We start from the raw sequence: 25,255 nt of genomic DNA on the forward strand, positions 1-25,255 counted from the left end.
CATGGCTTTTGAATGCCTCTGCCCAACTAGTCTTTCTCAAAAACTAATTTCTAAGGCTTCCTCCACTGAAAATCTTTTTGAACCCAAGATGCATTTAATAACTGCCTCCAGAATATCCATACTTCTCAATATTGTTTACAGAAAACCCTTCAGAAAAAAAAAAAAAGAAAAAAAAAAAGAAAACCCTTCAGGCTGGCCCTTCTGATAAGCTCTTTCATCTTAGAACCCTGAAGCAATCATTACTTCCACCCATACTTAACTTTACAGAAAAGGTTATGTGCAAATCAAGCTGCTACTGCTTTATAGCACTATCTCATTTTGGCTCTTCCTCTTTGTTCTCCCACTGAAGAAGATCACTTTACCTATTAGTTTTGTTTTTCATGAGATTTTTCTTTTCCAAATTTGTTCATACTTCTAAATGAAGCTACCTCAACCATCTCTCCTGAAATGCAACTCCACCCTCCACATGGTTCTCTAGTTCTCTTTTCAGAGAAATAATGGATAGAAAATCCAGACTGAAGATCAATCAATAAGGAAATAGAGGACTTGAACAACACTACAGATGGACAGGCATGTACAGAACAATCCACCCAACAGCAGCAGAATACATATTCTTTTCAAACTCATACAGATCCTTTTCCAGGATAGACCAAGTGTTAAGACAAAACAAGTCTTCAATTTAAGCAGACTGAAACATACCAAAGAATTTTTCTAACCATAGTGGAAAGAAACTAGAAATCAGTATGAAGAAAAGTGGAAAAAATTCATAGTATGGAGAAATTAAATAACACACTCTTGAACAACCCTGAGACAGTGTTTTTGTCTTGAAACAAAAAGAATATTAGAAAATACCTAAAGTAAACAAAAACACAACATACCAAAACTTACAGGATACAGTATAAGCAGTACAGTTTATCCATAACAATAATGCCTACATTTAAAAAGATGTCAAATAAACAACCTAACATATACCTCAAAGGGCTAGAAAAACAACAAACTAAGGCTAAAGCTAGCAGAAGGAAGGAAATAAAGATTAGAGCAGAGCAAAATAAAACAGAAAACATAAAAACAACAGAAAAAAAAAAAACTAAGACTTGGTTTTTTGAAGAGAAACAAAATTGGCAAATTTTTGGCTAGAATAAGAAAAAAAAGACCCAAATTAAATTAGAAATGATGTGATATTTCAACTAATACCACAGGGAAAAAAAAATCATGAGAGACTATATGAACAATTACAAGCCAACAAACAGGATAACTGAGAGGGCTCAACTCCTAGAAACATACAACCTACCAAACCTCTATCATGAAGAAAGAGTAAGTCTGAACAGATTGTTACAACTAGTATAGAGATTGAATCAATAATCAAAAACCTTTCAACTAAGAAAGCCTAGGACCAGATGGCTTCACTGGGGAATTCTACTAAACATTTAATTAAGACTTAACACAAATCCTTCCCCAACTCTTCCAAAAAAACTGAAAGAAGAAATGCTTCAAAACTCATTTTACGATTCCAGCATTACCCTGATACCAAAGCTAGACAAGAACACTGTGAAGAAAGAAAAGTACAGGCCAATATCCCTGATGAATACAGATACAAAAATCCTCAACAGAACACTAGAAACGGAATCCAACAACTATTAAACAAATCACACACTAATGGGATTCATCTCTAGGGTGCAAGGGCAGTTCAACATATGGATTTCAATTAAGGGAATATACTATATTAACAAAATAAAGGATAAAAATCACATGATTGTCTCAAAAGGTGCAGAAAAAGCATTTGACAAAATTCAACACTTTTCATGATTAAAAAACAATAAAGGAATAGAAGGAAAGTAACACCACATAATAAAAGTCATCTATTAAAACTCCATTATAACCATCATGCTCAACTGAAAAGCATTTTCTTTAAGATCAAGAGTAAGACATGGACACCTATTCTTGCCACTTCCATTCATCACAAAACTGAAAGTTCTAGCTAAAGGAATTAGGCAAGAGAAAGAAATAAAAGGTATCCAAATCAGAAAGGAAGATGCAAAATTGTCCCTGTTTGCAGATGACATGATCCTATAAATGAGGAAAACCCTGAGGACTCCATCCAAAAACTGTTAGAGCTTAGAAATTCAGTAAGATTGTAGGACACAAAAATCAACATACAAGGGGATCCCTGGATGGCTCAACAGTTTAGCACCTGCCTTCAGCCCAGGGGGTGACCCCTAGAGGCCTGGGATAGAGTCCCACATGGGTCTCCCTGCATGGAGCCTGCTTCTCCCTCTGCCTGTGTGTCTGCCTCTCATGAATAAATAAATAAGATCTTTTGAAAAAAAAATCAACATACAAAAAACAGCTGTGTCTATACACTAACAATGAGCTGAGAAAAACAATTAGAAAAACAGTTCCATTTACAAGAACACCAAAAAATAAAATAAAATAAAATACTTGGCAATAAATTTAACTAAAGAGGTGAAAGAATTGTACATTGAAAACTACAGAACACTGATGAAATAAATTAAAGATGACAAATGGGAAGGCATCCTATGTTTATGGATCAGAAGATTTAATATTAAAAAAAGGAGATTTAATATTGTTAAAATGTCCATACTACCCAAAGCAATCTACAAATTCAATATAATTCCTACCAAAAATCATAATGACATTCTTTACAGAAAGAAAAACACTAAAATTCATGGAGCCACAAAAGAGCCAAATCAATCCAGAGATAAAGAACAAAACTGGTTTTCAAAATATATTACAAAGTTTCAAAATATATTACAAAGCTACAGTAAGCAAATAGTATGGTATTGGCATAAAGACAAATACAAAGGATAATGGAAAAGACTAGAGAGTACAGAAATAAATCCACACATATATGGTCAACTAATGTCTGACAAGGGCATCAAGAATACACAATGGGTAAAGGAGAGCCTCTTTAATAAGTGTTGGGAAAACAATATCCATATACAAAAGAATGAAACTGGACCCTTACCTTACATCATACACAGAAATCAATTTAAAATGGATGAAAGATTTATATATAAGATCTAAAGCTGTAAAACTCCTAAAAGAGAAGATGGGAGAAAAGCGTCATTGACACCAATCTTGCCTATTTCTTTGATAACACACCAAAATTTTTGCACAAGCAACATAAGAAAAATAGACAAGAGGGACTACATCAGCACTAAAAATCCTTCCTCACAGCTAAGGAAGCTATCTCAACAGATGAAAAGGCAACGAATGAAATGGTAGAAAATATGTGCAAACCATGTATCTGATGATCCATTGCAAAGTATATAAGGCATTCCTACAACTCAGTATGTATGTATGTAAGTATGTATTTATTTAAAGATTTTATTTATTCATGAGAGACACGCACACACACAGAGAGAGAGAGAGAGAGAGAGAGAGAGAGACAGGCAGAGGGAGAAGCAGGCTCCATGCAGGGAATCCAATGCGGGACTCGATCCTGGAACCCTGGGATCACAACCTGAGCTAAAGGCAGACGCTTAACTGCTGAGCCACCCAGGTGTCCCAACAACTCAGTATTTAAAACACTAATAACAGAACTAAAATATGGCTAAGAACTTGACAGACATTTCTCCAAAGAAGAAAATACAAATGGCCAACAGATATATGAAACATTGCTCAATCTCACTAATCATCAGGTGAATGCATATCAAAACCACACTGAGAATACCACCTCACACTTGTAAGAATGGCTATTATCAAAAAAAAAAAAAAGACAAACATTGGGAAAGATGTAGAGAAACTGGAACCCTTGTATACTATTTATGGGAATGCAAATATTATGGAAATAGTATGAATGTACCTCAAAATATTAAAAATAGAACTACCACATGATCTAGCAATCCAATCTCATGCCAGAGTATTTATTCAAAGGAGCTGAAAGCAAGGTCTGAAAGATATTAATATTAGCACTCTCAGGTTCGCTGCAGCACTATAGCCAAGATGTGGGAACAACTTAAATGTCCACTGATGTATATACTGTATTTTCTTTACCCATTGATCCATCTGATAGAATATGATTCAGCCTTAAAAAAGAAGGAAATTCTACAATGTATGAGCAACATGGATAAATCTTGAAGATACTATGCCAGTTGAAATAAGCCAGTCACAGAAAGACAAATACTACAGGAGTCCATTTATATGAGGTACTTAAAACAGTTAAATTCATAGAATCAAGAATTGTAATGGTAGTTATGGGGGAGGGTGCTCTGGCGAGGAGGAAATAAGAAGGTACTACTGAATGGGCATCAAATTTCAGTTAAGAACAATTTAAGAAGTTCTTTCTAGAGATCTGCTGTACAACACTGTACCTCTAGTCAACAATACTGCATTGTACACCCAAAACATTAAGAGGACAGCTCTCAGGTTAAGTGTTCTTAACAAAATAATGTTTAGAAAGAGAAAGAAGAAAAGAAAGAAAAGAAAAGAAAAGAAAAGAAAAGAAAAGAAGAGAAGAGAAGAGAAGAGAAGAGAAGAGAAGAGAAGAGAAGAGAAGAGAAGAGAAGACCAAATCTACAGATTCTGAGCTTCCAACACTCCCATCAGCTGGCTTCCTGGTATTTCCTGATGGTCTTCTCTTCCCATGGATCCTATTATATTAGGATAAATGTCCCAATAATAATATTTTTCTAATTTTGTGCCTCCTTTTAGAAAACAAGCAGTAAGTCTTAAGGCTTACAATTAATAACCAGCCTAAAACTTATTAGCTTTTCTTTCTTCATTGACTGGTTAACAAAACCTCTGTGGATGAGGTAACAATAACTTCACTTTAAAACTTCAATTCTGGTTCAATTATATTATATTAGTTTTTTTTAGAGTGAAATCAAAATTATGTCAGAGTATTACACATGAAGGTAAATAGATGTTAAAAGTGAAAGTCAGATACACTCATCCAGGGATAAAAAAAAGGGATGTTGTCTTACCATTTTCCCAACAGCCTGTAAATTAATCAGATATCCTCAAATCTTTTTTTTTTTTAAAGATTTTATTTATTTATTCAGAGAGAGACAGAGAGACAGAGAGACAGAGAGACAGAGACATAGGCAGAGGGAGAAGCAGGCTCCATGCAGGGAGCCCGACATGGGACTCGATCACGGGTCTCCAGGATCATGCTCTGGGCTGAAGGCGGCGCTAAACCGCTGAACCACCAGGGCTGCCCCCTCAAATCTTTTCTATTCATTTTCCACGCAGTCAACCAGTTTCATTGATTCTTCCTCATAGACACACTCTGCTTCCTGTGTCCAATGTATTTATCCTGATTCAGTACCTAGACTTTTGTTATAGCTTAAAAGCTCTCCTAGAATTCTTCTGTGCACACTACTCCCAAACTAATTGTTAGTTTACTTGATCAAGTCACTTCTCTACTCTCAATTTTCCTTTTTTTTTTTTTTTAAAGAATATTTATTTGAGAGAGAGAAAGAGAGAGCGAGCAAGAGAGCACAAGCAGGGGGAGGAGCAGAGGAAGAGGGAGAGGCACGCTCCCTGCCATGCAGGGAGCCCCAGTCGGGCTCCATATGGGGCTCCATCCCAGAATCATGACCTGAGTCGAAGGCAGATGCTTAACTGACTGAACCACCCAGGAACCCCTCTACTTCTAATTTTCTATGGAAAAAGGAAAACAAAAATGATTCAGCTTAGCATTCGAGACCCTTTATAATCTAATCTCAAATTATTTTTCACTATCTTCCTCTACTCCTGATTCACCTAAATTGACTTAATTGCCTCCAGCTGTGCTCTGCACTTACCTACTCCTTCCTACCTTCTATGTTCACACTATTTCTCTACCTAGAATGATCCTGATCTATTTATCCACATTAACAAATTCTATAATCTATTAGGAAATACTGTAATAGAATACCCCTATGACTCACCCACAGTGGGGGGCGGGGGGGTGCCTGGGTGAGATCACTTTTACAGGTTGTGTTTACTCCACTGAATAAGTAACACTCACCTTTGCCTAGTGACCAAAGTCAGCCTTCCCTCTTCTGAGCTTTCTAGGAGTACCCAGAAGGAAAAGGAAGCGTCTCGGGTCTAAGAGCTGATACTTGCTATCTTGCCACCCCTGTTCCAGCTGCTGTCTTTAATCTTTAGTGACCACATCTGCCAATATCTTAAGTGCTTAAATACCTATTATTCACAACCTAAAATGCACTAGTACTACCAATGTGATAGAGCTCTCCTTTCTTCCATGTTCTGAACCCTTGATTACACTCATGTACCACAAATTTTTTGATCACCTATAGGAAAGACTACTGTAGGCTCCAGGAATACAGACGTGAAACAATAGTAAAACACCTTTCCCCTCATGGAAATTGTATTCTAGAGACAGTAAATCCAGATTAAGTACATCATAAAGCATATCAGATGGTGATGAGTTTTAATAAGAAAAATAGAGCAGGAAAATGGGGAGACAGCAAAAGAAATGGTTGCAATTTTAGGGTGACTAAAGAAAGTCTGAGAACTTATAAAAGATGAGATTAAGCTTGATACACAGAAAAATGTTCCAGGCAAAGAAACTATAAATATAAAGGTCCTGAGTTGACAGTATGACTGCCAAGGTCAAGGAACAACAAGGAGGCTAGTTCAGCTAAAGCAAAGTGAGTAAGAGGAAAGAAATAAATGAGATCAGACATCAGTGATGGGTCAGATCATCTACAACAGGGGTAAGCATACTACAGTCCAAAGGGCTGAATCCAGCCTACTGTCTTAAATTTTTTTTTTGAAGTTTTACTGTCTATGGCTGCTTTCATGTGACAATAGCATAACTGAATAGGTGTAAAAGACTGTATAGCCCACCAACTCCAAAACATTTACTATATGGCTTTTTATAAAAAAATAAGTTGGGATCCCTGGGTGGTGCAGCGGTTTAGCGCCTGCCTTTGGCCCAGGGCGCGATCCTGGAGACCCGGGATCGAGTCCCACGTCGGGCTCCCGGTGCATGGAGCCTGCTTCTCCCTCTGCCTATGTCTCTGCCTCTCTCTCTCTCTCTGTGTGACTATCATAAATAAATAAAAAATTAAAAAAAATAAGTTTACTGACCCTGATATAGAATTCATAGGCCATTTATAAAGGCTTTGATGTTACCCAGATGGAAACTCACTAAAGAGTTTAGTCAGAGTTGCGTGATCTGACTTACATTTTTACAAGATCACTCTAGCTGTTGGGCTGGAAATAGACTAAAGACAACAAGGAAGGAAATGGGGAGATCCAATTAGGATACTATTACAAAAACCCAAATGAGAGATGATGGACCACAGTGGTAGTCGTAGACATAGTGGAATCTAGTCAGATTTTACATATATTTAGAAGTAGATCTACAGAATTTACTCTTGAATCAAAGTGATAGAGAATCAGTAATCAAGGATAATCCTAAGGCTTTGGTTTATTAACTGAAAAAACAGAGTTCTCATGTATTGATGGGAAGGGATGTGGAAAAATTCCAGGAGAGGAGATATAGAGCTCAGTTTCTGACATGTTAAATATAAGGAGTCTATTATTACTAAAATACCCAGAGGCGTTCTGGGTGGTGATCTGAGTTTGGAGTTCAGGGGAGAGTTTTAGAAAGGAGATAAAAATTTAGGAGTCGGGGGATCCCTGGGTGGCTCAGTGGTTTCGTGCCTGCCTTTGGCCCAGGGCACGATCCTGGAGTCTCAGGATCGAGTCCCGCATCGGGCTCCCAGCGTGGAGCCTGCTTCTCCCTCTGCCTGTGTCTCTGCCTCTCTCTCTCTCTCCGTGTCTATCATAAATAAATAAATAAAAATAAATCTTTAAAAAATTTAGGAGTCATCAATATATAAACAATATCTAAAGTAAGTAAACTGAATAAATAGACTAAGAAAATGAAAATATATATATATATATATATAATTGCTTGCTGTCTTCAGTCTGTATTAAAAAAAAGTAAATTCCAGGACACCATAAATTTATAAATTAGGATATGAACTAGAGGACTGATAACAGTTAGTAGAAAGAGAAACAGAAATAGGAAAAAAATCAAGGTGTGTAGACCTAGAAGCCAAGGGAAATAGTGTTTCAAGTATGGAAAATCAACTGTGGCAAATGCTAAGTAACATAAGGACTGAGAAGTGACCACTGGATTTAGCAATGTGGAGGTCAATGGTGACTACGACAACAGCAGTTTTGAGAGAGTGGTAGAGAAAGCCTGAGAGAAAGTATGTTCAAGAGGGAATGGGAGGACAGTAACTGGACACAATGAATAAAGACAACTATTTCAACAAGTACTGCCCAAGTGAAGGAATTGGCTTTTCCTAGGAACATGGGAAGTATATCCAAAGTGATGGAAGGGAAGGCTGAATGTATGGGCACAAATGCAGATAGGTGGGTGGATTGTGGTAGTTCTCTTTTGACTGCCTCAATTTTTTCACTAAAATAGGATGCAAGATCAGATGACAGTGAAGACAGAGGAAAAGGTGTGGGCTGTCTGAGGAGAGAAGAGATCAAAGAGCCATTGGGAACCTCACCATTCAATGGACCAGCAGCAACCACATCACTCGGAGACTTGTTGGAAATGTAGAATTTCAGGCTCCCCCTAACCTACTAAATAAGAATCTTCATATTAACAAGATCCCAGGTGATCTGCATGCACATTACATTCTGAAGTAGGTGACCAGGAAAGAAAATGCAGTGGAGAAACACAGTATGACTACCAGGCAGCACTGAGAGTAGTGATCATGAATTTATAGTGACACTACTCAGGATGAATTTGTTTTCTTCCAGCACACTCAGCTTGGTTCAGGCACCAAGAAGACAAAAAGATGGCTTTAACCAGGATTTGGTTAGTCAAACATGTACAGTTCAGTGAGAGAAAAACAATTGATAATTATCACCCTTATAATTTAAGAAGAGAACTGTGAACATCACAGATAAGAAACAGGTAAAAGACAGATCAATAGATCAAAGGTCCAGTAGAGTCTGGACTGTTGGAAGGGAGTAAGCTATAGAGACAGAGGGTGAGGATCAGAGAGTGAAATACTTAACACTGGAATTATGGAGGAAGTACAATTTTTGGCAATGACAAGATCTATGGTATAGCCACTGGAATTAATGGCTGAGGTAGGTGGAGGAAAAAAAAATCACTGGAGAAAAGATAAAAGATTTGAGAAACTAGGAAGGACTATGTGGATACTGAAATCACCAGAGTAATAGTGAGCTAAGAGTCTAAAGGTCTGAAATTTAAATCTGAATGAGATTTTGGGTTGCAGAGGAAAAGGAGTGGTCTAGAAGCTAGAATGAGGCACGATGGGGTGATGAACAGATGACAAAAATCAGTCACCACTTGGAAGGGCTGCAGAAGATAGAGTGTTCTCAGAGAAAAACAGACTTCAGAGCAAGAAGATCAAAGAAAAGGCTAAGAAAATAGGGATTTTACTCATGACTAATCATGAAATGGGGCATTTCAGAACATGGGGATATGTGAGAGACAGTTAGAGAAAACAATGATTTGTAGAAAAAGACAGACCAGGGAGGTAATAGATGAGTTGTGAAGACTCAGGCTTGTTGAGATGATTGACAAACACGAGAAAAAAAAAAAAAAACCATGATGAGAAGAGGGCTGGTAGTCCCAAAGCACTTTGCAATCACAAGACTCAGACTTTCAGGGGAAAGGCTAGAGGGGTCTTGCCAGGATTGAGAGTTCTGGGAATCCCATCTGACACCAGAAAAAAAAAAAAAAAAAAGCATGGAGGAGAGAGGGATGGTCTTGTTCTCAGAGCAAAGATTCCCTAATGGAAAATTCCAATGGACATCTATATGCCATTGCTCTGAGCTGTCATCTGACTCTTAATCAATAAAAACCTAAGGAGAAGTTTTACCTTCTACATATTAGATACTTTCCTTCACTCATAGGGATTTTTTTCAGAGATTTTGCCGAACTTCTCCTGCCTTCCCACCTATATTTAGTACAGAATTAAATTGCAACTATAAAGAGGATATAAGTTTATTTCCATGAAGCTCTTAGGCCTTAGGCAGGTTCTCTAAACATTTTGTAACAGGTAAAGCAATGTTTTACCTGTCCAGAGCAAGAGAGGACTTTGATTTATGGGGGTGAAATGTATTTCCACACACTGATCTATCCCAGCATCAGCCTCAGTCCAGCCTCCTCCAGCCAAGACACTTGTTAAACATCCACACAAAGATACAGATCAAAACACATCCACTGATGGATGAACAGTCTTCCTTGACTATTCTAGCCTGAAGTAATCTTTCCCTTCTCTTACTTTTCATAGTATTTATCAATATCATTTAATTATTTAAAAAGTTCTCATTATTCTTTTCATTTATTTAAATATTCACATACTTTCACATCTTCTTCACTTATATCATTTCACAGCTTATATGTAAGCTCCCCTCCCATAATTATTCCATAGGCCATCATGTAATTACTCCATAGCACCTACTCCAAGCTCTGCATCTAGTATTGTGGAAAAGCTATATAGCAAAGGAGAATGAATGTTGCAGAAAGTCTAAGAGATTTGAACTTTAGCTCATCTTATGCTACATTAAACATTTAAGTTATTGGGCAATCCACTCAAATCCTTGGGGTCACATGAAGATAAAATGGAAAGGACCGAAATAAAAATACTCTACTTGCTAAAAGATCTGGGACAGAATAAAAAAAGTTTTCAGTGGTCTCTTCCAGATGTGAAGATCTAGGAATCTAGGAGGTATAAATTCTTATTATTTTGTGATTTGAAATATGAATTACTTTTTTAGAACTTCTAAGTGACAGAAATGTGAAACTTCAATTCTGTAAGAAAGTAATGGAAATGCTCAAGATATATGTAGACATCCTGAAAAATCAAAGATTTTTAAGGGCACCTGGCTAACTCAGTAGAACATATGGCTCTTCATCTTGGGGTTCAAGCCCCATGTTGTGTGTACAGATAATTTTAAAAATAAAATCTTGAGAGGGTGGGGCAAGATGGGAGAGGTGGGCAAGATGGTGGGAGAGTAGAGGTCCTCAACTCACCTGGTCCCCCCAGCTTACCTGTATAACTTTCAATCATCCTGAACACCTATGAATTCGATCTGAGATTTAAAGAGAGAACAGCCAGACGCTGTAAAGAGAAGAGGTGGTCAATGGTGGGGCTTTCTACAAGTATTGCTGGTTTATATAAATTTGGGACTGAGCATCTTCTAGCATACAGAACTTAATACACTCAGAACCAAGACAATCAGCCTCTAGGATCCCTCAGGTAGACTACATTCTCCCTCCATACAGCTTCTTCACCACCACCATTTCACATTCCGCCCTCCCCTTTCTTTTTCTTTCTCCTCTTTACTAAGTGTTTTTTCTCTTCCTTTTTTTTTTTATTTTTCTTTCTTTGGGCTTTTTGGTCTTTTATTTTTTACTGCTTTGTTTTAATTTTTTTTTTTCACTTTAGTGGTCCTTTTGTTTTATTTTGTTCTAATCTTTTCTGGCCTCCAACCTCGGCAGAATCATCTAGGGTGAAATTTACTTTGGTTGTGGTTGAAATTTGGGACTTAGCCTGCTCATACAGCCACTATGCACTGAACAAAATGAGTAGAAGGAAGAACTCACCAGAAAAGAACCAGAAACTACTCTCTGCCCCTGAGTTACAAAATATGGATTACAATTTGATGTCAGAAAGCTTTAGAAGCTACTGAAATTATAAAGCTACTGGTGGCTTTGGAAAAAAGCATAAAGGACTCTAGAGACTTTGTCACTGCAGATTTAGATTTAATCAGGCCGAAATTAAAAATAAATGAGATGCAATCCAAACTGGAGTTCCTAACAATGAGGGTTAATGAGGTAGAAGAAAGAGAGAGCAACACAGAAGACAAGTTGATGGCAAGGAAGGAAGCTGAGTAAAAAAGAGAAAAACAATTAAGAGATCATCAGGAAAGGCTAAAGGAAATAAATGACAGGCTCAGAAGGAAGAATCTACGTATAATTGGGGTTCCAGAAAATGCCGAGAGAACAGAGGGCCAGAAAGCATATTAGAACAAATCATAGCTGAGAACTTAACTTCCCTAATCTGGGGGAGGGAAAGAGGCACTCAGATCCAGGAGATAGAGAGGTCTCCTCCCCAAATGAGTAAGAACCATTCAACACCTTGACATTTAATAGTGAAACTTGAAAATTCCAAAGATAAAGAGAAAATCCTTAAAGCAACAAGAGACAAGAGATTCTTAACTTATATGGGGAGAAATATCAGATTAACAGCAGACCTCTCCACAGAGACCTGGCAGGCCAGAAAGGGCTGGCAGGATATATTCAGGGTCCTAAATGAGAAGAACATGCAGCCAAGAATACTCTATCCAGCAAGGCTCTCATTCAGAATAGGAGAGAGGGCAGCCCGGGTGGCTCAGCAGTTTAGCGCTGCCTTCAGTCCTGGGCCTGATCCTGGAGACACAGATCGAGTTGTGCGATGGGCTCCCTGCATGGAGTCTGCTTGTCCCTCTGCCTGTATCTCTCATGAATAAATAAATAAATAAATAATCTTTAAAAAAAACAAAAAGACTAGAAGGAAAGATAAAGAGCTTCCAAGATAGGCAGAAACTGAAAGAATCTGTGACCACCAAACCAGCTCTGCAAAAAATATTAAGGGGAACTCTGTAAAAGAGGAAGTGCAAAGAAATAATCCACAAAAACAGGGACTGAATAGGTATTATGATGACACTAAATTTCTATCTTTCAATAGTTACTCTTAACGTGAATGGGCTAAATGATCCCATCAAAGGCGCAGGGTTTCAGACTGGATAAAAAAGCAAGACCCATCTACATGCTGTCTGCAAGTGACTCAGTTTGGAGCTAAGGACACCTCCAGCCTGAAAATGAAAGGATGGAGAACCATTTACCATTCAAATGGTCTTCAAAAGGGGATCCCTGAGTGGCTCGGTGGTTTGGCGCTTGCCTTTGGCACAGGGCGCGATCCTGGAGTCCCGGGATAGAGTCCCGCGTCGGGCTCCCAGCATGGAGCTTGCTTCTCCCTCTGCCTGTGTCTCTGCCTCTCTCTCTCTCTCTCTCTCTGTCTCTCTGTCTATCATGAATAAATAAAAAAAAAATGGTCTTCAAAAGAAAGCTGGGGTAGCAATCCTCGTATCAGATAAATAAAAGTTTATCCCAAAGACTGTAGTAAGAGATGAAGAGGGACACTATATCATACTTAAAGGGGCTATCCAACAAAAGGCCTAACAATCATGAATATTTATGCCCCTAATGTGGGAGCTACCAAGTATGTATATCAATCAATTAATAACCAAAGTAAAGACCTATTAGATAATAATACACTAATACTGGGAGACTTCCACACGGCACTTTTTGCAAATGACAGCTCTTCTAAGCACAACATCACCAAAGAAAGAAGGGCCTTAAATGATACACTGGATCAGATGTATTTCACAGATATATACAGAACTTTGCATCCGAATGCAACTGAATACACATTCTTCTCAAGTGCACGTGGTACTTTCTCCAGAATAGACCACATATTGGGTAACAAATCAGGTCTGAAATGATACCAAAAGATTGGGATTGTCTGCTGCATATTTTCAGACCATAATGCTTTGAAACTTGAACTCAATCACAAGAAGAAATTTGGAAGAAACTCAAATACGTGGACGTTAAAGAGCATCCTACGAAAAGATGAATGGGTCAACCAGGAAATTAGAGAAGAATTAAGATTCATGAAAACTAATGAAAATGAAGATACAACGGTTCAAAATCTTTGGGATACAATAAAAGCAGTCCTAAGAGGGAAAAACATCACAATACAAGCCTCCCTCAAAAATTGGAAAAAAACAAATACAAAGGCTAACCTTACACCTAAAGGAACTGGAGAAAGATCAGCAAGTAAAACCTACATCAAGCAGAACAAGAAAGATAATAAAGATTCAAGCGTAACTCAATGAAATAGAGACCAGAAGAACTGCAGAACACATCAACAAAACCAGGAGTGGGTTCTTGGAAAGAATTAATAAGATAGATAAACCCCTAGCCAGCCTTCTTAAAAAGAAAAAAAGACTCAAATTAATAAAATCATCAATGAAAGAATAGAGATCACAAACAATACCAAGGAAATACAAACAATTTTAAAAACATATTATGAGCAGCTATATGTCAACAACAAATTAGGCAATCTAGAAGAAATGGATGCATTTCTGGAAAACCACAAACTACCAAAACTGGAACAGGAAGAAGTAGAAAACCTGAACAGGCCAATTACCAGGGAGGAAATTGAAGCAGTCATCAAAAACCTCCCAAGACATAAAAGTCCAGGGCCAAATGGCTTCCCAGGGGAATTCTATCAAACATTTAAAGAAGAAATAATACCTATTCTACCTAAGCTGTTCTGAAAGATATAAAGAGATGGAATACTTCCAAACTTGCTCTTTGAGGCCAGCATCATCTTAATTCCAAAACCAAAGACCCCACCAAAAAGGAGAATTCTAGACCAATATCCCTGATGAACACAGATGCAAAAATTCTCAACAAGATACTAGCCAAGAGGATCCAACCATACATTAAGATTATTCACCATGACCCAGTGGGATTTATCCCCGGGATGCAAGGCTGGTTCAACACTCATAAAACAATCAACATGATAGGTCATATCAACAAGAGAAAAAACAAGAACCATATGATCCTCTCAAGAGATGCAGAGAAAGCATTTGACAAAATACAGCATCCATTCCTGATCAAAACTCTTCACAGTGTAGGGATAGAGGGAACATTCCTCAGCATCTTAAAAGCCATCTATGAAAAGCCCACAGCAAATATCATTCTCAATGGGGAAGCACTGGGAGCCTTTCCTCTAAGATCAGGAACAAGACAGGGATGTCCACTCTCACCACTGCTATTCAACGTAGTACTAGAAGTCCTAGCCTCAGCAATCAGGCAACAAAAATAAATAAAAGGCATTCAAATAGGCAAAGAAGTAGTCAAACTCTCCCTCTTCGCAGATGACATGATACTATATGTAGAAAACCCAAAAGACTCTATCTCAAGATTGCTAGAACTCATACAGCAATTTGGCAGTGTGGCAGGATACAAAGTCAATGCCCAGAAATCAGTGGCACTTCTGTACACTAACAATGAGACTGAAGAAAGAGAAATTAAGGAGTCAATCCCATTTACAATTGCACCCAAAAGCGTAAGATACTTAGGAATAAATCTAACCAAAGAGGTAAAGGATCTATATCCTAAAAACTACAGAACACTTCTGAAAGAAATTGAGGAAGACACAAAGAGATGGAAAAATATTCCAGGCTCATGGATTAGAAGAATTAATATTGTGAAAATGTCAATGCTACCCAGGGCAATTTACATATTTAAATGCAATCCCTATCATAATACCATGGACTTTCTTCAGAGAGTTGGAACAAATCATTTCAAGATTTGTGTGGAATCAGAAAAGACCCCGAATAGCCAGGGGAATATTAAGAAAACCATAGCTCAGGGCATCACAATGCCAGATTTCAGGTTGTACTACAAAAGCTGTGGTCATCAAGACAGTGTGGTCCTGGTACAAAAACAGACACATAGATCAATGGAACAGAATAGCGAATCCAGAAATGGACCCTCAACTCTATGGTCAACTAATATTCGACGAAGCAGGAAAGACTATCCACTGGAAAAAGGACAGTCCCTTCAATAAATGGTGCTGGGAAAATTGGACATCCACATGCAGAAGAATGAAACTAGACCATTTTCTGACACCAGACACAAAGATAAACTCAAACTGGATGAAAGATCTAAATGTGAGACAAGAGTCCATCAAAATCGTAGAGGAAAACACAGGTAACACCCTTTTTGAACTTGGTCACAGCAACTTCTTTCAAGATACATCTATGAAGGCAAAGGAAACTAAAGCAAAAATGAACTATTGGGACCTCATCAAGATAAAAAGCTTCTGCACAGCAAAAGAAACAGTCAACAAAACTACAAGACAACCTACAGAATGGGAGAAGATATTTGCAAATGACATATCAGATAAAGGGCTAGTATCCAAGATCTATAAAGAACTTATCAAACTCAACAGCAAAGAAACAACCAAGCCAATCATGAAATGGGCACAAGACAGAACAGAAATCTCAGAGGAAGACCTAGACATGGCCAACAAGCACATGAGAAAATGCTCCGCATCACTGGCCATCAGGGAAATACAAATCAAAACCACAATGAGATCCCACCTTACACCAGTGAGAATGGGGAAAATTAACAAGACAGGAAACACCAAATGTCAGAGAGGATGTGGAGAAAGGGGAACCCTCCTGCACTGTTGGTGGGAATGTGAACTGGTGCAGCCACTCTGGAAAACTGCGTGGAGACTCTTCAAAGAGTCAAAAGTAGATCTACCCTACGACCCAGCAATTGCTCTGCTGGGGATTTACCCTGCAGTGAAATAGCAGGACACCTGCACCCCGATGTTTCTAGCAACAATGTCCACAATAGCCAAACTGTGGAAGGAGCCTCAATGTCCATCAAAAGATGAATGGATAAAGATGTGGTCTATGTATACAGTGGAATATTACTTAGCCATTAGATGGATGAATACCCACCATTTGCTTTGACATGGATGGACCGGGAGGGGATTATGCTGAGTGAAATAAGTCAATCGGAGAAGGACAAACATTATATGGTTTCACTGATATGGGGAATATAAGAAATAGTGAAAGAGAATAAAGGGGAAAGGAGAGAAAATGAGTGGGAAATATCAGAGAGGGAGACAAGGCATGAGGGACTCCTAACTCTGGGAAATGAACAAGGGGGTAGTGGAAGGGGAGGTAGGCTGGGGGATGGGATGACTGGGTGACAGGCACTTGGGGGGGACTGGGTGGGATGAGCACTGGGTGTTATATGTTGGCAGACAGAACTCCAATAAAAAAATTTTTTTTTAAATCTTAAAAAAAAAAAAAAGAATTTATTGAAAAAGGGCCTTAGGTATCAACTTCTACAGGCCTAAGCTCAAAAACAGCTAGGTTTGTGCAGAGTTCTATGGATCTTAATCAGAAGAGAAGTCTACTGTATTAGGGAAATAAATTGGGATAAATAGTAAATATATAAGATGTATTTGGTTAGAAGATCCGTAAAGGAATTACACATAGTTCCATTTAACTAAGGTAATAGCAACAACATAAATTGATGGCTCTTAAAGACCAGGTTCCTGTCAACCTTTGTCCCCACTGTCCCATCCACGCAGTCTTTATATATTTCCGGACTAGTTCTAATGAAGACATATCGATAACTTACTCGCCAGGAAAAAGAAACAGACGAGAATAGTATATATCTGTACAAGGGAGAATATACTCTGTAAAAAGAGGACACGTGAGAATCCAAAAGGATGAATCCTCAAAGTAATTCATTTTATATAATATGAGAAAGGTCTAAAAGGCCAGAGTGTTCAAAATTATAAATTTATGTGATTTTTATTTTAGCACCACCTATTTCATTAGTATTTTACTCTGCACTATGCACTGAGTATTAAGGGGAATATGAATATGCAGCTCTACCTCCCACAAAAGTCTACTGAGAAGGGGAGACAGGATGCAAATCACTGTAACAAACAAAACTGACATAATAGAAACATGCAAACAATGTTATAACTATGTCTTGCTGGGGAAGGGGACAAATACAGAGACCCTTCAATAGAATGGCTAAACAACAGAATCATAAATAAATTATAGTAAAATGTGACATCTGTGTCTCATCTTTTCTGTATAATAGTTCACAGAAATTAGGTGAAAAGTGAAAAAATGAATATAACAGAATATGAGAAACATCTTAAAAATGTAGATATCATGAATTTTCAAGGAGCAAAAACAAAAAAACCCCACAAAACCCTAACCAACCAACCAATCAAGATTGATAGCTTCAAGCTAAGCTTAAAACTATATTTGAATAGAGCTCCACTGTTGTTAATTAAAAAACCAAAATAAAACAAACCCATCCGAACTTTCAAGGTTGGAAGTAGAAAAATAATTTTTTCATAAGGAAAGGGCATCTGAACCACAATCCTGAACTGGAATTTCTTGTTGACTATACTGCCTCCATAACCTTGCTTGGGACATGAGGGCGGGGTGGGGGGGTCACCCTTTAATGCTGGTCCAACTGTGGACTTTCTCTTGATTCCTCATATGGTACAGCTGAAACAAAACTGAGACATTTAACGATATAAAAAAGGCCAAAAGATGCAAAAAAAGAATAAAATGAACAAAGAGAATATCATGAATGTTGGGGATACAGATTATAGGCTACTATGTTTTTATAGTCAGTTTATAATTTAATAAATGTGTTCCCCACTTTTTTTCAATTATTCTTGGTCACACACTTCCTCCCAAATCTTCAGGCACTACCCCAGAGTTTCTCTCCTAGACAGCTAGAGAAGTACATCAAGAGAGGAAGTCACTACACTCACTACCAAATCTCCACAGCTACTTTACTGGGTTTCTGTCCCCTGCTAAGAGCCTGCCTCTTCCCAGATTGATTGTTGCCAGATACTCAACTTTTGAAAGCATTGTCGTCATTCTTCCAGACCTCAAAAATAAACTGATTCTAACAAGGAGGTGGAATAGGTAGGTGGAAAGTCATTCCTTAAATTACTTCTCTCGTAACAGTTAAAACCTTGTATCAGTGATAATTCAAGTCAGCTTTTGCAATACAGTGGGCCTCTAATTATCAAGATAAAATTCAATTCAAAACTATATTTTAAACCACAGATAGTATTTTCGGCAGAAGAAAATATTCACAAAACTCAGAAAGTATGAAGTATGAAAGTATCCCCTATTTGAAATCACAATTTAACATTATGTTCTGAACTAGTTGTCTACCAAACTATCCATGCACATATCAAAGAGCTAGAATACTAAATTAGTTTCACATATTATCACATTGAGAAAAACTTTTAATTTTAGGAAATAACTACTTTATAAGTGAAAATATACACAGCAGGACCTCACAGGAATTCAGTTATTATAACGAAAGCTGAAGACTATAGTGCTTTTTAAGGAATGGCTCTAGCAATTTCTCCAAATATCTACTTTAAATAAAGTCACTGAATCCACTTGTAAATTATTTCCCTTTGGCTGTCTCATTATTCAATATGCTTTCAAGGAACATGGTGATGAAAGAAGAAAAATACCTCTTTCTAACATAACCATACTGGCAAGAACATCAACATTATCAGTATTCAAAGAATGTCTTGGCAGGTTAAACCTTCATAAAAAGAAGGAACACTATCTAATCCAAGATGTCAAAATAGCAATAGTACTTCTCATATTATGTGCAATATGATTGTTTTTTTCTAAAGAAGAAAAAAAATTCCAAAAAAAGATGTCAATATAGTCATGTTTAAATTTTAGGCAAAGGCAAAAAATTCTTCAGAAAAACACATAAAGAATGATAAACATGTTCAAAAGAAAAAGGCCAAGAGCGGAGCAGGACTCGATGTTCAAAGAGATTTATGACATGTGCCATTGCTATTTTGGGAGGTTTAACAATATATTTCAACATTTGAGGCACAACAGTACTAGCAAGAAATAAAAGCATGGAACAATAATTTGTGCTAAGAGAAAAAAACCTGGAAGACAGATTGCTTATTCTAATTTAGTCCTTCATTTCCTTGTATAACAATAGCTAATACTTAATTTTACTATAAAATTTTTTATAATCATACATTACTTTCATGGTATAATACTCTCGACATACTCCAGGGTTTGAATTGCATTTGAAATTACTGAAGGCTATCAAGGGACTTGTGTTTGTTCAATATCAGTTCAGATGTGCTGTCCTCCAAAAATAATAAAATGCAGCATTTTAGAAAATACTACTTTCCATTCTCAAAAGATAATTCCTACACTGATGATCTTATAGTGGTTGGGAAAAATCTACATAAACTTATCCAAAACTCAGAAAATATGAATTTGATTTTAAATACTCACTTCCATTACATGAAGCAGAAATCTTGTTCTATTCTATTTTCTCATACTCAAAACCTTTCTCTTTATAGTTGTTGTTCTTTTAAAAATATATAGTTCCTATCTTCATATTTTACCTTTTTCCACATGTTTTCCCTTCCTGATCACTGACTCTTCTGTCCTTGATCTTTTTTTAACTTGGGCACATTTACCTTTTAATTGCTAAGTGTCCTCTGGATCAAGAGGTCATGGGGTTATTTATACTACAGGACGAGCCTCCGTCCATCAACATCCTGAGGAATCACCGCATGGTACAGCTGGAAGAGATCTCAAGGTATCATGTGGTTGAGCTCTCGGGCCACAGGAACAGGTGGCTGACTAATCTTAATGTTTTTCTTTCTTTTTTGTTTTTTTAAGACGATGAGAGATTTTGATCATAAATATTCTCCCACAGCTTGGCTTAACACAGAATCATCTTAATAACAAGTAAACAGAATAGAGTAGAAAGGCAACTGGATGAAAAAGGGTTCTGACCTCCGTACTATTAATTATCATAAAATATACAACAATTTCTTTGATTACTCTGAGCTTCAGATTCCTCATACAAATCGAGGATGCTGCCTAACTTATAAAGCTATTACAAGTGTTCTGGAACCTGGAACAGAACTATATAAATGTAACCTAGCATTGAAATGGAAAAACAGGGCAGAGTGTAAAGAGCCTAATTCTGTAGGCATGTTAAGTTTCAAATCCCATCTCAATAATTCAGTAGCTGTGAGACACAAAGTATTAAACCCCTCTAAGTTTAGTTCAAAGGACAACAGCAAATTAATACATCTATGTCACTTATTTGTTGCTGCATTACAGGAGTTGTTTTTTTTTTTTTTTTTTTTTAAGGTTTTATTTATTTATCCATGAGAGAGAGACACACACAGAGAAAAGCAGGCAGAGGGAGAAGCAGGCTTCATGCGGGGAGCCCGATGCGGGACTCGATCCCGGGACCCCAGGATCAATCCCTGGGCCAAAGGCAGGAACTAAACCACTGAGCCACCCAGGGATCCCTATTTCAGGAGTTTAATGCAGCAAGGATATGAGGTAGTACAGCACAGGCCCTCAATAAGCGTTAACTCTCAACACCCCATCAGAGTTCCACACTTCTGCTGTGTGGTTCTGCTCTCCTCTAATTAAGTATTTCAAGTGTATACGTGTAATTTTATGAAAAACAGATAATCAGAAAATACGTTAACTTTTCTTTCCACTAAAATTCATCAAGCAACAAGAATTTCTTAATCATCCTCACTTTGAAAAGTGAGAAGAAATGAGGTAGTTTCCTTAAAAAAAAAAGAAAAACTCTTCCAAAGAAAAAAGTTTATAATAGAAGGTGATGCAGGGAGCCCACTTCTCTCTGTGCCTAGTGTCTCTCATGAATATGTAAATTAAATCTTAAAAATGAATAAATATATATATATTTATTAAAATATATATATATATATATGTATATATATATAAAATGGAAGGTGAAAAATGTCACTAAATTGTGAACTCCTTAAAGGAGCAGAACATGGTTTACTCATCTTCATATTTAGGAAGTACTCAAACACTTCTTGAATGTCTACTGGCAGAACCACTGATCTTAGAAATTAAGAAATGAAAGGTTCAATCAGATTTCACTTAAATATCAGATAAAGTAAAGATGCTCTTCGTATAATAAAGATAAAACTAAACAAATGTGAGCAAATTTTTGCAAGAAGACTTTACATAACTGATTAATATAAAATACATTGTCCCTTTATAACATCACATACTAAAAAATCTTATAGACGCGTAATAAAGCTTACCTTGTTATGTATAAACACAATCCTTAACTCAGGTTTAAGTATACCATAGCTTATGAGGAGATCCTGGACCTTTTTTATTTCATCTTTACATTTTTTAGCAGTTGAATAGAACTGCTTTCTTACAGGTAGATTCTTAAACAATTTTAAAACAGTTACAGTTGTACCTGTTGGCAGATAAAAGGAAGGCATATTAGGTACGAAAAGAACTTCACAGATCTTTTAAATCTATATACAACCAGTATTTAACTCCTATCACTGAGGGCTGGTCCTCTCCCAACCCTGGGAACCCAAAGGTGGCTGATCCTTTGCAAGACTCTTCTATTTATACTCGGACTGGCCTGGCTAAGTATGATCTCTTCTGTGTAATCTAAACAAGAATAATCTCATTTCTACCACAGAAGAAAAACATGGGCTCACTAGAATGTCGTATCTTAAGAAATCTGCTGATACTCAAACAACCTGGGAATGACATTTATTCTGCACCTTGAAATACAACATATAGGTGGTATAAGGCAAATATGGTAGCCGTTATTACTCCATAAAAAAAATTATTGCCTGAAATAATATCTAACTGCCTGGTTTAATTCCATCTTCTAAACAACAAATATTCAAAACACAGGATAATCTAACACAAGGATTTTATTAGTCAAGTTATTTAAAAAGTTAAATAATGGTAAAAAAATTATACTGCTTACATATCAGTTTAATAATCAGCTTTTGTTAAAAAAAAAACAACACAAAAAAAAAAAACAACACATGAAATTAGAACTGTATATTTTCTCATGACTGTACTATAAATTTATGTTTTTCAAATACTGAGGAACTTTTAAAACTACCAGTCACCAGCTAATCTGGATTTAGTAAATCAATCTCCTTATGTGATTCTAATAAATGTACTGCCAGCATTGAGAAAGCACTGAGGAATCAAAAATAAATTTCATGTAAAGTTTTTCAACCTTGGCACTACCAGCGTTTGTTTAGGGGGCTGTCCTGTGCGTTGCAGGCTATGTAGCTGCATCCCTGGCTTCTACCCACTAGATGCCAGCAGTACTCAACCCAGTCATGATAAATAAAAATGTCTCCACACATTGCCAAATGTCTCATGGGAGGCAAAATTACCCTTGGTTGAGAATTACTGATTTGCTGTATAGCAACTAGCACTTTTTTAAAAAGTAAAAAAAAGTCTAAAATAGACTAAACAAGAACAGAAAACAGAGTACATCACACATTCTAAGGGTATACACTATATCAAGAATTTTTTGCTTTGATTAGATTTGCATGAACTAGTTTGCTATTTCAATGTATTTCTTACTGTGAATGAAATGAGAAAGGCTGAAAACTTCAACTACTACCTATATGCCAATGACTCTTTAGATAAAAGTTGTAAGAAACACCACACTTTTATCAATCTCTGAAAAAGAAAAACATGGCAATTAAATCATGATACAATTCAATGCCTTAACAACAGTCTTGTGCAACACGTGGACTGGTCACACCAGCCTGTCACTGCTTAGACATTTGTTTTATCCCCACAGGTATGGCAATTTCCTCTGGTGTCTTCATTTTCAACTGAAGCATGTGATAGCAATCCCTCTGTACGTAACCCAGCTTTTTTCACTTATGTCTATTTTCTCTTTTTAGGTCTCATACAGTATTTGTTGTTTTGCAGGAAATTATTTCTGAAACTATTGTTTATTCCTGCAATCAACACATGAATTACCAATAATACACAAAACTCCCTGTCCAAAAAGGATCTGGGGAGGGGGCATTAATTATAAGCCACAACTTGTTTTCAAAGATGTCAGAATGTGACAGAACATGCATCTTAGAATGGACTAAAGTATATATCTGGACCCACGGCATTCAAGTTACATATAAACTGGATGTTCCGAAGCCCCCTCAAACCAACCATGCTCAGACCTGAACTCTTTATTTTCCCCCTTGAGTCTGCTACTTACACCTATTCTCTTTCTCATATGGGCACTGACATCCAACCTTCCCAAGGCAGATAGATATTCTAGACTTAACGGATTCTTCCTTCTACCCCTTAGTGCTTAATTCTTCTAGGCCTATCCATTCTATACTAAAAATCTCTCTCAAATCTATGTCAAGTCCCTTTCCTTCCTTCAAAATTTAGTTCAGGGATCCCTGGGTGGCGCAGCGGTTTAGCGCCTGCCTTTGGCCCAGGGCGCGATCCTGGAGACCCGGGATCGAATCCCATGTCGGGCTCCCGGTGCATGGAGCCTGCTTCTCCCTCTGCCTATGTCTCTGCCTCTCTCTCTCTCTATGTGACTATCACAAATAAATAAAAATTAAAAAAAAAATTTAGTTCAAGAGGACATTTCTTACAAGATATAATTTATGGTAAAAGTTACAAGGTTCTCCTGGTTAATTCTGTAAATAATATATTTGCCTTCTACCTAAAAAGTTTCAGTGGCTGTTGGTTGTAAAGAAGTACAAATTTTTACTTTCAGTTCTAGAAATTTCACTTGGTTCTTTTTTTAGAGTTTCATTTCTCTGCTGAAATTCTCCATCTTATTACCAATTTTAACAATTTTTCCCTCTAAATTCTCTAGCGTAATTGTTTAAGTTCTTGTCTAATTCAAACATCTAGATCATGTTTGTGTTTGCTTATATCAACTATTTTTTTTCTCTTGATTACAGGTCCCATTATCCTTTATGTTGCTCAATATTTTTGTTTTTGCCAGACATTGCATACAAATGAAAAATAAATACTAAAGTAAATATTTCCCTCAGACAAGGCACTTCATTTCCTCTCTCAAGCAGCTAGAGTGACAAGAGGATCTCTTCAATATAAATTAGGAATGTATCTGGGTTGAAGCTGAGCTGTCCCTTTATTTAGCTCAAGTTCACTTTCAGTTTCAAATGTCTTAAGGATGGAACCAGGTCTTTTCCTCTAGCAAGGCTTTGGGATCTAAGCACTACAAGACTTTAAGATCTCTGTCTCTCTAGCTCAGACCCAATTTTCTTTACTACTCTTACTCAGCAGAAGTCCTGATGAGATTTAGCATCTGGGGTGAACCAGCGCTGTGTTTGAGGATTCCCATCCTCCAATCTGTCATGTCAGCTCACATGCGGCTGCTAAAAGTTCAGCTGGTTTCTTCCAGACCTATAAAAGATCCCTTACTCACAACAGACTTGTTCCTTTGCCCACCTATGCCCCCAAAGTCGGTTAATACTCCCAGGGATAGAAGTAGGCACACCAGTCTCTTCTCGTCTAGGAGGGGTTATTTTTCTCTTGAACTTATTCTTCCTACCACCCTCCCACAAGTTTTCATTTAAATTCCAGTTAACATGTAGCATAATATTAGTTTCAGGTATTAAGATTTAGTGATTCATCACTTACATACAACACCCAGTGCTCATCACAAGTGCCCTTCTTAATATCCATCACCTATTTAACCCAACCACCCACTCACTTTCCCTCCAGCAACCCTCAATTTGTCCTGTATGGTAAAGAGTCTGATTTATGGTTT

The 25,255-nt window shown here is 37.2% G+C and overlaps 1 protein-coding gene across 15 annotated transcripts in view; it reads right to left on the reverse strand.

Annotated features, from left to right (window-relative positions):
• The window catches only part of PMS1 (PMS1 homolog 1, mismatch repair system component), a 107,118-nt gene that overhangs the window by 35,067 nt on the left and 46,796 nt on the right, over positions 1–25,255 (reverse strand). For 14 of the 15 annotated variants that reach the window (XR_012025025.1, XM_072813175.1, XM_072813184.1 and 11 more), the window contains one exon: positions 21,759–21,922. Coding sequence is in view for 14 of the 15 variants with exons in the window: in XM_072813175.1 (XP_072669276.1) it covers positions 21,759–21,922 (164 nt within the window). In the remaining variant the exon portion in view is untranslated. Of the gene's footprint in view, positions 1–12,864; positions 12,992–21,758; positions 21,923–25,255 lie in introns of those variants that run through there. The other variant, XM_072813187.1, reaches the window with a different exon arrangement.

This window comes from Canis lupus, chromosome 36, assembly GCF_048164855.1.
Source record: "Canis lupus baileyi chromosome 36, mCanLup2.hap1, whole genome shotgun sequence".
Classification (NCBI taxonomy): Eukaryota; Metazoa; Chordata; class Mammalia; order Carnivora; family Canidae; genus Canis; species Canis lupus.